The following is a 16033-nucleotide window of genomic DNA, read 5'->3' as shown; positions in this document are numbered from 1 at the left end:
TTCCCTTTCATGTTTCCCACTGTCAGTCACTCATTGATTAGATAGCTCATTCAGTGACTCTGCAATCATGTATGGTGTGTGCTATGCCAGCCATGACGCTAGACAGACATGTGGCAGACTTCCGATGCTCTTTTATTTCTTATTGTTTGCTATTGTAGTGCTCATAGGCATGGGAATGGATGGATAATTGTATAGTTTCATCAGCACCATTACTGCCTGTTCCAATTTTTCCTGTAACTAGAGTCCAGTAGGTTGGTCACCGACTCTTGTTTGCTGTGACCCAGCATACCATGGGGGACAAAGGCCAGGAGAGTATAGGAAGCAACTGCCTCTGTTCAACTGATCTTCTTAACGTCCCCCCCCCCCAGTGTCTACATGGCTTTTAGATTCAGTCACATACTGACCAAATATCCATAGAGCACATGCCGGGTCTTCCGGTCCTATAGAAAGAAGGTCTGGGGTACATGAAGAGTAAGACATGGTGTATCACGATAAATAAATGATCCATACACAGATATTGGGGTTCAGCCTTCAAGCTGAAGATCAGAAAAGCAAAGCAGCCAGCCGCTAGCTCCTACCTCTACCTCAGCTCAGACCAAAGGGGTGATCCTCAGACTGCTCCCAACTTCACTGCTCCTCAGATTCACTCAGACTGCTGTGCTCTCCTCAGTGTGGGTAGAGACTACTCCCAGACTGAATGTCTCTACCTTTTTATACCTCTCAAACCCTGGGATTAGAGGTGTGAGCTCCAATTCACTCTCCGGCAGCCCAGGGTGATCTTGGACTCAGAGATCTGGCGACCTCTTAATCCTGAGTCCGGGGATTAAAGGTGTGTACCACCGCCTCCTGATCTCTATAGCTTGAGGCTGGCTTTGCTTTCTGAATCCTCAGGCAGCTTTAATAAATCATAAATAATATGTCACCGCAACATGGACTCTTTCCCCAGCAGCTAGAGTTTGTGGCTGGAGAGATGGCTCTGTGGTTAAGAGTGACCGCTGGCCTTCCAGAGGAGTTGGGCTCCCTGCACCCTTGTAGATGGTTCACAACCATTTATAACTCTGGCTCCTGCTCCAAGAGATCCACTGTCCTGTTCTGGCCTCTGAGGGCACCCACAGGCACATTCACTCTCTCTCTCTCTCTCTCTCTCTCTCTCTCTCTCTCTCTCTCTCTCTCTCTCTCTCTCTCTCACACACACACACACACACACACTAAACAAATCTTGAAGCAGCAGCTGTGAGTTTGGCTGAAACGGACACAGAATGAGAATACAATGTAGTCTGTGTAAGGGAGTTTCAGGTGAAGGCTGCAACATGAGGCTCAGCGCTGACTCTCTGAGGGCAGAGAAAGCAAAGCCGCCTTTAGGAAGCCTGTCAGTCCTAAGCGGCATGAATGTCTTCCCCAGAGAGAGCTGATTTGGTGCTCTTGATGGATGGTGTTTTGTTTGAGGTTTTAGGGCTGACAGATGAGATCATCATGGCTACCACCACCACCGCTGTATCATCAGGTGGGTCAGCTGTGTCGTCAGTGGATACATTGTGTTCAGCCGGGAGGTCAGAGGATTGCTACCCCAGGGCTCCGCCCTCAGCCGCTGTTCTGGATGCACTCAGGTGAGGCAGGCAGGAAGATCGATCTGCACATCATGGGCTTCCTTCTCTAAGTTTACTCAGCGTCACTTTCCCAGAAGTCTTTGTGTGTGATTTCATGACCTGCTTACCTTCCAGGCGGCGTGCGGAGCTTGCAACTCCCGGGGATCTGTGTGCGTTCTTCCCTGGGACCCCTTCATTTCCCCTCTGCACCAGGGTGGTGGCTGCTCAGGGTTAGGAGCACCAGGTGCTGCCAATGCTCTGCCTTCCTGAAGCCTCCTTCACTCCTCTGGCCTGTCAGAGTGTGCCCCACGTGAGGCTACAGAGCAGCAGGTCTGTTGTTAGAGACCATGCAGGTGTGGATTCTTTCCCCTGTGGCCGAAAGGGTAGCAGAGTCACCATGCTCTTTGCCTTCATAGCAGACTGTGTTCATCTCCATCATTATGCTAGAGATGAGGGAGATGAAAGTAACCAGTAGTCTGAAACCAAAGTGTGTGTGTGTGTGTGTGTGTGTGTGTGTGTGTACATGTTTCTGTGTGGGGCACACATGTGCGTACCCAGGCACCTAGTGGGCAGAGGTCAATGTCTGGTGTCTTTCTCAATCACTCTCCACCTTACCTTTTGAGATAAGGCCTCTCACTGAACGTGGAGTTAACTGATTCAGCGGGACTGAGTGCCCCAGGGATCCTCTCCTCTGCCTTCCAAGGATTGGGATTGCTGTGGCTGGCTTTTACGGTGGGTGCTGGGGTCTGAACCCACATCCTTATGCTTGTACACGTAACACTTTACCCACTGAACTATCTCCTCAGCCCCCAAGCCTAGGTTCTTAATTATCCAGGCTACTTTCTCATCTCTCTGGCATTACTAAACATTTAGGTATATATGTACGTGAAAATTACAGTTTTAGGGGTATAACATCCCCAAATATGGCTGTGGGAGACCAGAAGATGCCACCTAATTTGATATCACTAGCATATGGATTAATTTGAGCTTATGATTTAGGGAAGCAGTAGACTCTTAAGAAACCACAAGTGAGAAGTTACCCATCATTGGCCGGTGTCTGTCTTTAGAAGAAATCTTTATCTGTAAAGATGGTCCTGTGTCTGCACCAGGAAGGGAAGGATCTTTCCATCACGGAAAATTCTTGTCAGTGGGGAAGACGGACAGACCTACTGCGTGGTCCTCTCCCTTCTAACATGCTCTGCCAGGACCCCCCCACCATGGCCCCACCCAGTACAAAGCCACCCGTCATTAGAGAAGGGACAGACATGCATAGTCCTCACTCTTCTATGGCTCTGCCAGGACCTCTCCCCCACCATGGCCCCACCCTTATCAGCCACAGCACAAAGCCAAGACTGATGCATTTAGTCCCCCTGCTGTCTGCACGAGATCTACTGTAGTTACCCTTGTTTGTGTTTTCTCTAATTAATATATCTTTTGCTAAGTGGGTCTACCCCTGGAAGCACTGGGAAACGTACGAGCACTTATATGCTTTTGAGAAATTAAAAAAGGTGTGACTAAGAAGCATGAAATAAAAAGAACCAATTTTCTACAATGAAGAGATTTTCAACTGCAAAATGTGTCATTTTCAAGAGAGCCTAGTAGATATTAAAGCTGTTTTCATAAAATAAATTTATTGAAATATATTTAACACCACAGACATCCATTAGCAATTGGGTTTTGTATGTTTTTATGACTTTTTTTTTGAAATAGGGTCTTTCTATATAGACATGGCTGTCCTGGAAATTACTATGTAGACCAGGCTGGTCTCAAACTCACAGAGACTTGTTTGCCTCTGTCTCCTGAGTGCTGGGATTAAAGGAGTGCCCCAGCATGCCACGAGTCTTTGTGGCTTTTGAGACAGGCTGGCCTTGTACCTGCTATGTAGCTGGGAACCTTGAATTTCTGATTTTTCTGCCATCAATTCCTAAAGGCTAGGATTGTAGGTGTACCACCATAGCTAGCTACTTATTTTATTTTACTCACACACACACACACACACACACACACACACACACAGAGAGAGACAGAGAGACAGAGAGACAGAGAGAGACAGGAGAGACAGAGAGGGAGGGTATGGTATATGTGTATATAATTCTGCCATCAATTCCTAAAGGCTAGGATTGTAGATGTACTACCATGGCCAATTATTTGGTTTATTTTACACACACAGAGATGTATGGTGTGTATGTGTATATGTTTATATACTTGAAATCAGGGTCTCATACATGCTTGGAAAGTGTTCTACCAATGAGCTACATCCCTAGGCCCCAGTTAATTAAAAAAAAGTTTAGAGTTTGGCTTTAACACATAAAAGTCTTCAGATTCACTATGACATTTATCTTGTCAAATTGTTTGGTTCAGTGAAACTCACCTATAGCTACTAAATCCCCTTTTAGAGGAGAAGGCCTTGAGAGAGCAAAGTCAGGCATGTGAGAAGTCCCCTGCCTACCCTTGAATGTAATAGCTGGTGGTTTTTGGCAATTCCCAATTGGTTTCTTTTGGCCTTTAAAAATGTATGTGTGTGTTTCTGCGTGTGTATACCACGTGAGCGTAGGTGCCTGGGGAGGCCAGAAGAGGTTGGAAGAACTGGGGTTTCAGGTGGCGAGATGCCTGATGTGGCACTGGGAAACTTAGGTACCCTTGAAGAGCGATTAGCATGTAACCACTGAGCCGCCTCTCTGACTCCATACTCTTGGCCTTCCCCCTCCTGAGGTAAATTATCGTTACATTAGTCAGCACCACCTCAAATGGTTGGAGTGTGTGTCTGTTAAACAGCAGACTCAACCCTTTGGCTATTAGGATTCTCTCTCCCCCCTTTCTCCTCCTCCCCTCCTCTTCTCTTCCTCCTCCTTGGCATGCTGGCCTTGTCACTGCTCTCCTCCAGCCCTTCAACTGTAGGTGTTACACCACCGTACAGGGCTTCTTTATCTCCCCCTCTACTTGTTTGATTTGAAGAAATGGCACTCAGCTGTAAAGGAAGAACACTCTCCAGCTTATCCACTCCCCCGGTGGAGTCACAGAACCGAGTCTTGCTCTAGTCATTCTAGCCTGAGGATTTTCCACAGCACTTTGCACAGTCAGCGGCGTTCGCTCTGGTGACTGTGAAACTGCTGTTTCTTCTCTCCTGATAAGCACCCTGCTGCCTGGACTTCCCCACCCCGGGGTTCTACCCTCCTCCACGATGGCCTGAAATGACGTCACGGATCTGTACGTCAGCAAGGCTAATTGTGTAGGCACAGAATTTTTCTTTGGGGCTTGAGTTTGGTGACTGCTTAGGGGAAGACAGACCCAAGTTTCTCAAGGGAATGCCCAGATCTAACCTTAGCTTGTGCTCTTAACCCAGCTCTACAAGATCGATGTTATCTGAAGGACTGTGTGTGGCATGATCATGTTGGAACTGGGAACTACTTTGGGTTTTGCTGTGTCCAGCTGTTGGCTGGCATGTAGGGAGACGTAGCATGACCATGGACTTGGGTTCCAATCTTACTTTTGCCACATGGGCAGGTCTCGCTTCTAAATCAGGTTAATACAGAAGTGCTTGGACTTCCCTGTCTCAGGCCACTGGATACAGGCCTGCCCTGCCCCCACCAAGGGACGGACAGTTTAGCTGTCTCAGTGTTAAATTGACATGTTCCAGCCTTTGTCTCACGGCTTTCTATACATTGCTTTCTGTAAACAGTAAGATGGCCATAGGCACGGTGGACAGGAAGCTAGATGTCTATCCCATTTGTCCAAACTGTAAATATCTGTTCCACAATTTATAAATTTCAAAATATAGGGAGTTTATACCATAGCTTAACGTGTCCATGTGCTTGGTAACACTTGGTGTGTGCCTATAGTAAGCTGTTACACCATGGCAGGGATGAATGGGAGAGGAAACCACTCGCACCATAAGCCGGGAAGCAGAGAGGATGAGAAGAGGGTCCTATAAACTACCTGGAGAAGTGTCCATCTAATGTGCAAGGCTGGGGTACTCCTTGAATCTAAGACAGCGGTAAAACCACCTGACTACATCTCCCGTTCCTCCTTCAAGGGGGTCAAGAGTCTACGCAGGGGGAAATGTGGGTGACCTGTGCCCTGGAACGTTCTAGCTGTGCATTGTGGAAAGTTGCCTCAGAGTCTCAGGGCATTCTGCCCAGGTGTATCTTAACGCTTGCAGACAAGGCTCATTAAAGAGACTGTTGGCATTTTAAGAGGAATTCCCATCAGTGTGGTGACCTCAGCAGGAGCAAGCGGAAGGGGGGAAAGAGACAGAAAATCCCCACCCAAGAACAAAGGCTGGAGGGTCAGGGTAAATACCTGAGGAGCAGCGCCCAGGGGAAGGTTAGGGTGTCAGGCACTGGGGTCTGTCTGCATGCTTCTCAGACAGTTCTAGAGGAACCAGGTGACTCTGGCAAAGTCGTCACCTGAATCAGGTACCGATGCTGAGGGCAGGGTGGGGGCAGGCTCTTGGCTCCTCTGAGCATCCCTTCCTCACGGCTTAGCCTTGCCTCACCAGTCCCCCGCCCCCACCCCATGCCTCTCCCCATAGCAGGCCCATCTGGGAGCTCCGGGTCCATTCACCCCCTCGGCAGGCTCCAGCACAGAGCAGAGCCTCGCTCTCCCTTTAGCTCCCTATGAAGACATCTGCCACATGGGTCTTCCCTGAGTCTAAGGGAACTCATGTGGCCTCTCTAAGAGCGTTGGACTTAGGCTCCGCTCCCAACTGTCTCTTCTTTAGCTAAGTTCACTTAGCTTGAAAATGGAGAAAGGTAACACTCATGTCACTTGACGGGAAGATTAAAGACCTGCATAGCTCAACAGTGTCTGGCGCACAAGGTGTGCTCTATAGAAAGGATCGTTTAAAAAAACTCAGTGAAAATGCTCACACATTATGGGTGGAAATGTACAATAGTATAATTACAGTCACCTTGAAAATGATTAGGTGGCACATATGAAAACTCAATCCATGCACAGATTTATGACTCAACAATTCCATTCTTAGGTATGCTCCCAGATAAATATTCTCTCAGAGGCGTAAGTGCTGGCTGCCTCTGAATGTACACATAGAAATGTGTCCATAATTTGACCTTAGGCTAATGTTATCATTATATTACTAATGCTTATCATTGTATTATTGCCTTGAGATATTCCAAAAATAAGCAAGTTGTTATTTCACACCACCCCATGGTTCCCTACTGTGAACACTGGAGAAGGATTTCCATGTTCTGTGTTCTCCTGTGATTTTCTCTGGGTTCCTGTTCTTCTGTCTCTTGATCTCTCCTCCAACTCTTGCTGGAACAACTACGTTGTGCAAGAAAAGTTTAGTTTTATTCTCAAACATGTTAAATGTCATATTGGATTAGAGGAAGGAAGAAGACTGAGATTGAGAACAGATTACAGCGAAGTTATGCACCCTTGAAAACAGGCTAATTTGTTCTCAAAAGTCATTTTCTAACCTCAATTGCAAGAGTCTAGGTAGTGAGAACAGAGCTGGTGTTATGGAGGTTGGGGGTCAGAAGGCTGCCTTGTGGTTTGAGCACATTATGAAGTCACATTGAGGGGGGACCAACACTAACAATGGGCACTCGTGGCCGGTGAGAAACAGCTTCAGGATGCTGTGTTTGTCCAGGCCTGTTGGGGGAAATGCAGACCTCTCCCCATAGACCCTTCTTGTGCCTGTACTGGGAGCCACTGGGCAGTACTATACACTCAAATGGTACTTCTGTGGATAGCTTAATTGGAAATATTCACAAAGACCCTTCGGTACCACTTTTGAAAATGACGAAAACAGAAATAAGGACAAAACGCGGATGTGTCTAAATAAAAACATCCTGGAGACCTTCTGAGAACTCAGAAACACATGTTCAGAATTCTGAATAAAACCCTGAAAAGCTGGTTTAGCTTTGTGACATAGAAACCTGTGTGGCCTCCCGATGCTTCCCTGGCTAACTCAGGGCTGCCATTTTGGATGGGGTTAAGCGGAAGACCGCCTGACTCCAGTCACAGAACCTTTTGTATCATCAAAGGGAGCAGCTGGGGAGGCGCTCCTGGGAGGATCTGCACATCTTCCAGTGGGCTTTCTGATGCTTGCAGAGGGCTCTGCCCACAGTCTCCGCGGAGGTCAGCAGAGACTGGGCTGTGATGGCTGTGACGGGATGGCCGTCTTCCACTTAGTTTCCCTGAAGCTAAGCGAGAGCGGTGTCTCTTGGTTTTCAGAGATTGGATGCTGACTCCACGGATAACAATGTCTAGGAATGCACAGGTTCCTCCTGTAAAAGGTAAGCTGGACGCATGCTCACATATAGTTTAGTCATCTGTTGCTTATAATATGTAGTGGAATATAGATGATATGTAGATGGCAGAATGGTATCATTTCAACAAATAAAAATACATATACTCAGTATATAGACACTGTTTGTCACCCTGTTTTATCCCTGTTTGGTAAACATGCGGGTAAGAAGCCCTCAGAAATGGAAATCTCACTGTGTATGTTATAAGTTATTTCTTCAGTACTATCGCGTCTAATAGGGCAAGTGTCATTACTAATGACACAGAAGCTGTCTGTTGTGCTCCAGAGTCCCCATCTTCCCAAAGTGTACGTAAGTTACAGCTGAGAGCCAGGATGCCTCTGACTCAACAACCAATGGGAACCATTTGAGAGACTTTGGGGGGCCATGGAGCTACCACAGTCAGTATATTCTTCTAGTTTTTGATTGAATCTGAAATTTAGAAAGGAAAAATCCTGGTTACCAGGTCATGTGCTGTTACAGGTCGCCAGATCTTGTGAGAGCTCAAGAGAGGGCTGAATTCTCCACAATATCTCAGAACAAAATTAGCTAATCATCTTAAGAACAACAACTAGTAAGCCCTTCAGACTTCAAGGAACTGCTCTCAGAACTTTGTATAATCTGAGTCGTAGTTTAAGTCTCTAACTGTCCCCAGGAGGTCAAGAGCTATTCTTATCTGCCGTGCAAAGGAGGAAGTCATGAAGAGATCAGAGAGCAGTGCCGCATAGCTGAAAGCAAGTCCTGGGCTTCTGAGTGCAGCCAGTCTGTCCCCAGAGTGCACTCTTTATGGCTTCCCTGACAACCCTCTGCACAGTGCAACACCTTTAGTCTTCCCTCTCCTGGGAAGTGCTGGACTCAAAGAAGGGAACCATCTGGTTGCTCAGTACCAGATGTCTTCAGTACAGTGCTGCATTGCTCTGTGCAGGAATTCCATGGCTCGCCACATCACTAATTTATGTTTCTAATAACAACTTTATCAAGGCAGAATTTATAAATACACAATTCACTCATTTAGATTGTACAGTTGGGCAGCTTTTGTATCATCACAGAGTTGTACAAGCATCACCACCACTAGTTCTAGAATATCTCCAATTACCCATTGAGAAACTCTATGCCTGTCCCCTGCTCCTTGGCTCCCTGATGCCTGACAAGCACTCGCATTTCTGTCTCTATGTGTTTTTCTGTTGTCAACATTTCATATAAATAGAATCATACAACACATGATCGTTTGTGCCTGCCTTCTTATTTAGTATAATTTTCCAAACTTCATCTATATTATAGCATGTCTCAGCACCTCATTTCTTTTATGGTTTTCTAAACATTCCATTGTCTGAGTCTACCACATTTTATTCACACCTGCATCATGTGATGGACATATTCCCACTTGAGGCTATTGTGAATAATGCTGCTGCGAACACCCGTGTCCAAGTTTTTGTGTTTTAATTTCTCATAGGCGTATACACAGTAGTGCAGTTCCTCGGCTTCCGTTTAACATTGTGAGGGCTTGCCACACTACTTTGATTTTTTTTCTTGTTTTTTAAACAATTTGCTTATTTTTATTTTTGTGTATTGTGTCTGTGTGCACATGTGTGTTCAGGTGCACAAGGGGGCCACAGAGAGGATCAGCTCCCGGAAACTAACATATGCTTGAAAGTTGTCCACATGGGTGCTACAGGTTGAACTCGGGTCTTCTACAAGGACAGCAAGCATTCCCAGTCTCTGAGCCCTCTAGCCTCTGGGTTTGTTTATTTGTTTTTGTTTATTGAGAGAAGATGTTTCCCACCTGCCATAAAGAAGAAACGGCTCTGCTTCTTAATAGGAGCACCTAGCCTTAGCAAAGACACCAGATGTGGTCTTCAACAGTCAGCATCTGGTTGGGTATGCACTATTACTTTCAGTAATTGAACCCCAGGGGAATGCTTGTAGTGACTGTATTGTCTTCTAATGAATCCATGAAGCAAATTTTTTTTTTTGGTTTTACAAGACAGGGTTTCTCTGTATTATTTTGGAGGCTGTCGGTCCAGCCTGGCCTCGAACTCACAGAGATCCGCCTGCCTCTGCCTCCCAAGTGCTGGGATTAAAGGCGTGCGCCACCACCGCCCGGCCCATGAAGCAAATTTAATAAGCGACACTAACAATGACAGCTTGTAGATGTTATAACTGTAGCTCTTCTAAGCAGCCTATGAAGTAAAATATTATCAATTTCATAACTCCTAAAATGTTGTAGGGTTTCTCTAGACTGGCTCTAGAATTCTCTAGGCTAGAGTTTTAAAAACTAAGACTGATAGCCATAATTATATCTGTGCTGTTAACTGGATAGAGCTGGGAAGAAAAGTTTAGTTTGAATAAAAAACAACAAACAAACAAACAAAAAACCTCTAAAACAACAAAAACTTCCCTAATAGAAAACTGCTCAGAGGAAACCGAGGTGGAGCAAAGATGTCTTTCTGGGGCTGCCACCAGGAAGAAGGAAATAGATCAGACTGCGCTAGCTTTCCTGCCTCTGTGTACCTACGATACTATTGTTTAAGTTTCTACAGGTACAAAGAATTTGTTGCCAAATAAAGCATGATAAGGGCTAGTAAATATTAACAGGAAAGAGAAATGAGGAAGTGTTCTAACACAACATTTTTTATTGGGTTTTGTTGAAGGTTCCCTGTTGCAGTGTCCAGCTGCTGGTGAGCACGAAAGTTAATTTGAATGTTTGTCTACCAACACACTTCAGAGACCAGTGAGGGACACAGAGAACAACCCAAACCTAGAAACAGACCTGGTGTTGCATTTCATTCATGATACATCCAAAACATAAGTCGGGACATGTATACTCATCATGGTAAATGACGGCCGTTGTTTTTAAAGGATAATTGTAATTTGTAAGGTAATGAATGACCTTTCTTAATGAAAGAACTGTGAGTGCATGTGCACGTATACAGTCTTTTTTCTATAAATAGAAACCAAACTGATCAATTTGCTTTAGTATAGTAGGTTAAAAGAAAGAATGTTTAACCAAAGGGCATTATATGATTCTGAGTAAAGGTGGCTTAATTTCTTATTTGGATTAAAACTATGAATGGATAATTAGAAAAATCAATGGAGTTATTATTATTTTCAGTGAACTTTAAATCACCCTTAGGGTTGAAGGCCGGGTGAGAGTGTCCTGGGCTCTGCTTAGTTCATAATGTCCAGTCATCAGCTGCTCACATGGTCTTCATCTCTGTGGAGATGCTGACCCTGTGAGCTTAGCAACCAACCCAGGAGCTGGATTTTACCACACTAACCACGTCTTCCTTCTCTGTGTCATACTTGAAGGTTTTGGGTCCTGAAAAGAAGTAAATGTAGCCTAGAAGAGATAAAGTTGAAGTTGTGGTTACTGGAGATGACTTGTGACTCTCTAAGTGGGCGGGGGTTTCTAAGTGCAGCTTTCTGAGGTGGTGCTGGGGAGGAACTGGGCTCTGTCAGGGGGTGGCAAGCTTGTCTTCTGCAAGCCCCAACAGCCTGACACCCCCAGCTTCTCATCCTGTCCTTTGCTCCAGCAGGGTAAGGGCTTCACTCTGGGTCATGTGAAAAGGCTTTATGGTTTTGTTTAGTCCTTCTGCCTTTTTTGTAAAATGTCTAACTGGCCTTCAGCTAATGTCTCATCGTGATATAGGCAACTGCCATGTTTGGCCCGGCTGTCTCAGATTACTTCTTGAAGTCATTGTGAAGCCTTTACCACCAGAGCACAGGCCTCTTGTCTCCAGTAGTTTCATCTGAGTCAGGTAGGCATTTCCCAGGGATGCTCAACATCCCATGAGACTAGAGGCCACGTATGGAATCTCCTTTGCATATTTCTCAGCACTGTCCGTCTCTGTGCTACATACTCAGTAAGAACATGGTTGGAAGGAAGCAATTAAGTTGATTTGACTTGTATATAATCCTCACGTCTCCTACCCTCTTGGCCATGTGTTAGATTTCAGGAGTTGGGTGATGGAAGGGGAAAGGATACTGGGAAGCTTGAGACTGCTGCTGGGTTGAGGTTACATTGTGGTATTGTTCATTTTTGAGAAAGGGTCTCACTACGTAGCCCAGGTTGACCTCAAGCTCTTCATCTACCTGGTTCAGCCTCCTGAATGCCGGGGTTATAGGCCAGAGCTACACTTCTTGTATGTTCATTTGAGAAATGGACTCACACATCCTAGGCTGTCCTTGGACTTGCTATGTATCCGAGGATGACTTTGAACTTCCCTTTCCCAAGTGCTGGAATTATGAGCCACATGTCTTGCTTATTTTGTTCTGGGACTTGAACCCAGGGCTGTGCACAATAGCTAGGTCAGGGTCAGGGTCAGCTATACTCCCAACCTGAATCTATACATTTAAACCTATCTACTAGTAAAGGAAGAACCACCATTTTATTTTTATTTACTTATTTTTTAACAAAGGATTTTTAAAATAATTCCTCTTTCTCATATGTAGCCTGGCTATTTAAATGTATGAAACCAAAATAAGAACCCATGACTCCCACCAAAACCCATTTTCTGTCAATCTAAAGCAGAGCCCGGATCTCTTCAGTTTCCTAGGGAAGGCTTCCTGGGGAGACACTCACCATTTAACTCCACAGCAGCATCCACATGGCCACTCACTCCTGAAAATTCCTCTTCGGTATTTTTTGGATAGTCTTTTTCCATTTTCTTTTTTCTTTCATCATAGCTGGAGGAAATATTATTCAATAAATAAGTTACTGTTGATTGCAGGTGACATTAGGGTGGTCAGGAATATTTTAGCCAGCCCTGATTTTGAACATACATGAGAAAGTCCCTTCTTCAGGAGTCCAGAGCCCAAGCCGGGGCATTCCCATGTGTACACCTCACCAGTAAGTCAGGTAATTTTCTCCCTTGGGTTACTGGGTAGTTTCCTATGGCAAATTATGCCCACCATTCCCTGAAATGTGCCTCTGCCTCCGTGGGACAGGAGAAAGCAGCTGCTGAGGAGAGACAGAGCCTTCACAAGGAATGTTCAGATTGGCGGGACTGAGCCGTGCTGTTCTCTAGAGTTCTATGGGCAGGGGAGAGGCTAACGAACGCCCCACCGTATCAACATCAACTAGGATGTATTAATATTCCACTGAGACCTTTGATGTAGACGTAGGACCAGGGTGCTGTTTGTTCTGCAGAGTAAGGACATTATCATTAAGTTGCCTGGTTACTGCCTGTTTCTGCCACCATTTCAGGAAAAGGGAAGCTAGCTATCACTAAGAAAGGCAGGAAGGTATAAGCTAGGGATAAAAGACGGTTCTTGACAAGGACCTTCCCAGTACTGACACCCTCCCGCTCCATGGCACGGTGCTGTTCTTATTGTGTTGTGAAAACTTGGTGATAGTCTTGCCCTTTGTGGACAGATACTTGGGAATTTCAGCAACAGATCAGAGAGCATCATTTCTGTAGGGTTTGGCTTTTTGACTCCTAAGGTGTAATCAAGGGAATATGAGAATATGCTTGGAGCTGTGAGCCTTCACTTGGAAAAGAGCCACCACGAGGATATGACAACTCACACATGCACAGACACAGTCCCATATGCCACCTTCCCTTGCCTCAGGTGGGAGCCAAGACAAGCTCCAGCCATAGACGTTGTGGTTTATTTTGATGCCAAGAACTATCGACTCTGACTTCTTAGTGTGAGGTCTAGCAGACCCTGAAGTTGGATCTGGGGTCCTAAGTCATCGACGAACTTACTTCTTAATTTCTTTCATCTTTCCTTTTTCTTTTGTCCCATGTGTAGCTTTCAGCCTTTAAAACGATGTCAGCAGATCACATTTTGCACTAGGCACGGGTAAACGAGGAGGATGGAGGGTGGGAGATGGTGGTGTTGCTCCTGAGAGCCAGGCCAGGCAAGGGTGAGAACCTTTGTGCCGAGGTCCTTGCCAACGGGGCTGCGGAAGAGGATCTTAGGTGCTGTGGCACGAGACTCACGGGCTTCCTTTCCCAACAAATAAGCGGTGAAACAAACTGAAGAATGGGTCTGTCTGGCAGACAAAGAGGCCATTGCGTGCATGATATAGCTTCCAACGGACCACTTCCTAGCCATGTTAACATTTGCATGTAAGATGTCCCCTTGCCACCCCCAAGCATAAAGAAAATGCTTTATCATACTTTTTTGTGGTGTCCTTTGTGCAGAAAACTTCTCAATTTAATGAGATCCAGTTTGTCTGATGTCTGTGTGTGTGTGTGTGTGTGTGTGTGTGTGTGTGTGTGTGTATCTAACTTTCTCTAAAAGTTTTTCTTATTTTAGCATTTACATGTAAGGTATTTAGCCACTTTTGACGTTAATTTTATTCATGCTGTGAAGAGTCCTGTCCCATGCTTTTGTGTGTGGCTTGTCACTTGTACCAACAGAGTTTGCTGAGAAGTGTTGCCACCCCACTGAATGTCCTCAGCAGAGTGTGAGCCAACTTACCATAGCCATATGGGTCAAATTCTAGGCTCCGAATTTTATTCCGTTGATCTATACGTCTGCCCTTATGATGGCCACACTTCTCTCTTTGTTGCTCTTCGTAGTGAGTTTTGAAATCAGGAAGAATGTACTGCTTATATAACTTCTCCTCATCCCTTCTACCCCAATGTTTTAGTTATTTGAGGGACTACGAATTTCCAGGTGAAGCTGAAGTTCAGCCTGTCACTTTCTACAAAGCAGAAAGTGACACTATGATATTGTTCTCAAGCTGCAGATCAATTTGGGCAGTACTTACTGATGTCTTTAAACTGAGGGTTTGCAGACCATGTCCATTTAGAGCTCATGTGTAACCTCTTACAGCAATAGTTCAGTATTCAGACAGCATGTTTTTAAATTTCTTCTTAGCTTTTTATTTTTATTTTTATTTTGGTTTTTCGAGACGGGGTTTCTCTGTATTGTTTTGGAGGCTGTCCTGGAACTCACTCTGTAGACTCACAGAGATCCTCCTGCCTCTGCTTCCCGAGTGCTGGGATTAAAGGCGTGCACCACTAATGCCCCGCTCTTCTTAGTTTTTTAAAAAAAATATTTTCATCTCTTTGATGCTATATTATGTAGTTTAGTTTATTTCCCTTTCATCCCTGAAAACTTGTTAGTTTATTTTCCTTTCATCCTTGCAAACTTGTTGAATGCATTTGTTAGCTCTAGTAGTTTTGAGTCTTACTTATGTTTTTCTATTAAAAGATTATGTCAAGCACAAAAAGAAATAGTTTGACTTTCTCCTCTGGATGCCTTTCATTTGCTCATTCTTGCTTAATTGTTCTGCTTGGCACTTCCCATAAACACTTGACAGGAGTGGGAGACAGGCTGGGGATTCTGTTTTGTCCCTGGTCTTATGGGGACAGCCATCAGTTGTCACTGCTGAGTCACAAGCCAGTGGTGATTCTCTTTTCCAGTTCAGGAAGTTTCTATTTTACTGTTTCTATTACTGTCATGCTTTCTTTTTATCATAAAGTGTGTGTGTGTGTGTGTGTGTGTGTGTGTGTGTGTGTGTGTGTATGCATTTGTGTGCATTATAGGTACCAAGGAGCGTCGTTAGGGACAGCTGATCGCCACAAAAACTGTCGATTTTTTTTATAAGGTTAAAAAAACTTGGCCAAACACAGGTGCTGGCAGTGTGTCCAAATGTGCACTCTCTCACAGATCTTCTGTGGCGGCCACCACCAGGCAGGATGAGTGACCTCTGAAGACGCCAGAGTTGGAAAAGTGAGCAGACCATAGGTAGTGAGAAGCCGCCAAGCAGGACAGCAGATTCAAAATTATTAGTAATTCAAAAACATGCACAGGCTTGCTATAGTTGCTTTCAACTAAATGTTTTCTTATTAAAAAGTACTGGGCACAGTGGCAATGCTTGTATTCCTAGCACTTTGGAGGCTGAGGCAGGAGGATTGCTGAGTGTCTGAGGCTAGTGTGATTTGCATAGAGAGATATTATCTAAAAAAAGCACCACCTCCTGTGAACAAAAACCAAATACTGTGTCCATAAGCCACTGATCAGAAAATAAAGCTATGAAAAGATTGATATTAATGAGTATAAAACACTGTGTCCATAAGCCACTGATCAGAAAATAAAGCTATGAAGAGATTGATATTAATGAATATAAAAACACTGTGTCCATAAACCACTTATCAGAAAATAAAGCTATGAAAAGATTGATATTAATGAGTATAAGGACGGCAGGCATGTGTTGATAGA

General features: G+C 44.9%; 1 protein-coding gene across 1 annotated transcript in view; it reads right to left on the bottom strand.

The window, feature by feature from the left end:
* Positions 1-6457: 6457 nt before the first annotated feature.
* The window catches only part of Mmp20 (matrix metallopeptidase 20), a 41888-nt gene continuing 32312 nt past the window's right edge, over positions 6458-16033 (bottom strand). The window contains exons 9-10 of the mRNA XM_040734773.1: positions 12438-12541; positions 6458-11195 (exon numbers count right to left, since the gene is read on the bottom strand). Coding sequence (XP_040590707.1) covers positions 11095-11195; positions 12438-12541 — 205 coding nt within the window. The 3' untranslated portion in view covers positions 6458-11094. The remainder of the gene's footprint in view (positions 11196-12437; positions 12542-16033) is intronic.

This window comes from Mesocricetus auratus, unplaced genomic scaffold, assembly GCF_017639785.1.
Source record: "Mesocricetus auratus isolate SY011 unplaced genomic scaffold, BCM_Maur_2.0 Super-Scaffold_100040, whole genome shotgun sequence".
NCBI classification, from domain to species: Eukaryota; Metazoa; Chordata; class Mammalia; order Rodentia; family Cricetidae; genus Mesocricetus; species Mesocricetus auratus.
Note: the sequence above shows the minus strand (reverse complement) of the source record. Positions and strands in the feature narration are given on the sequence as shown.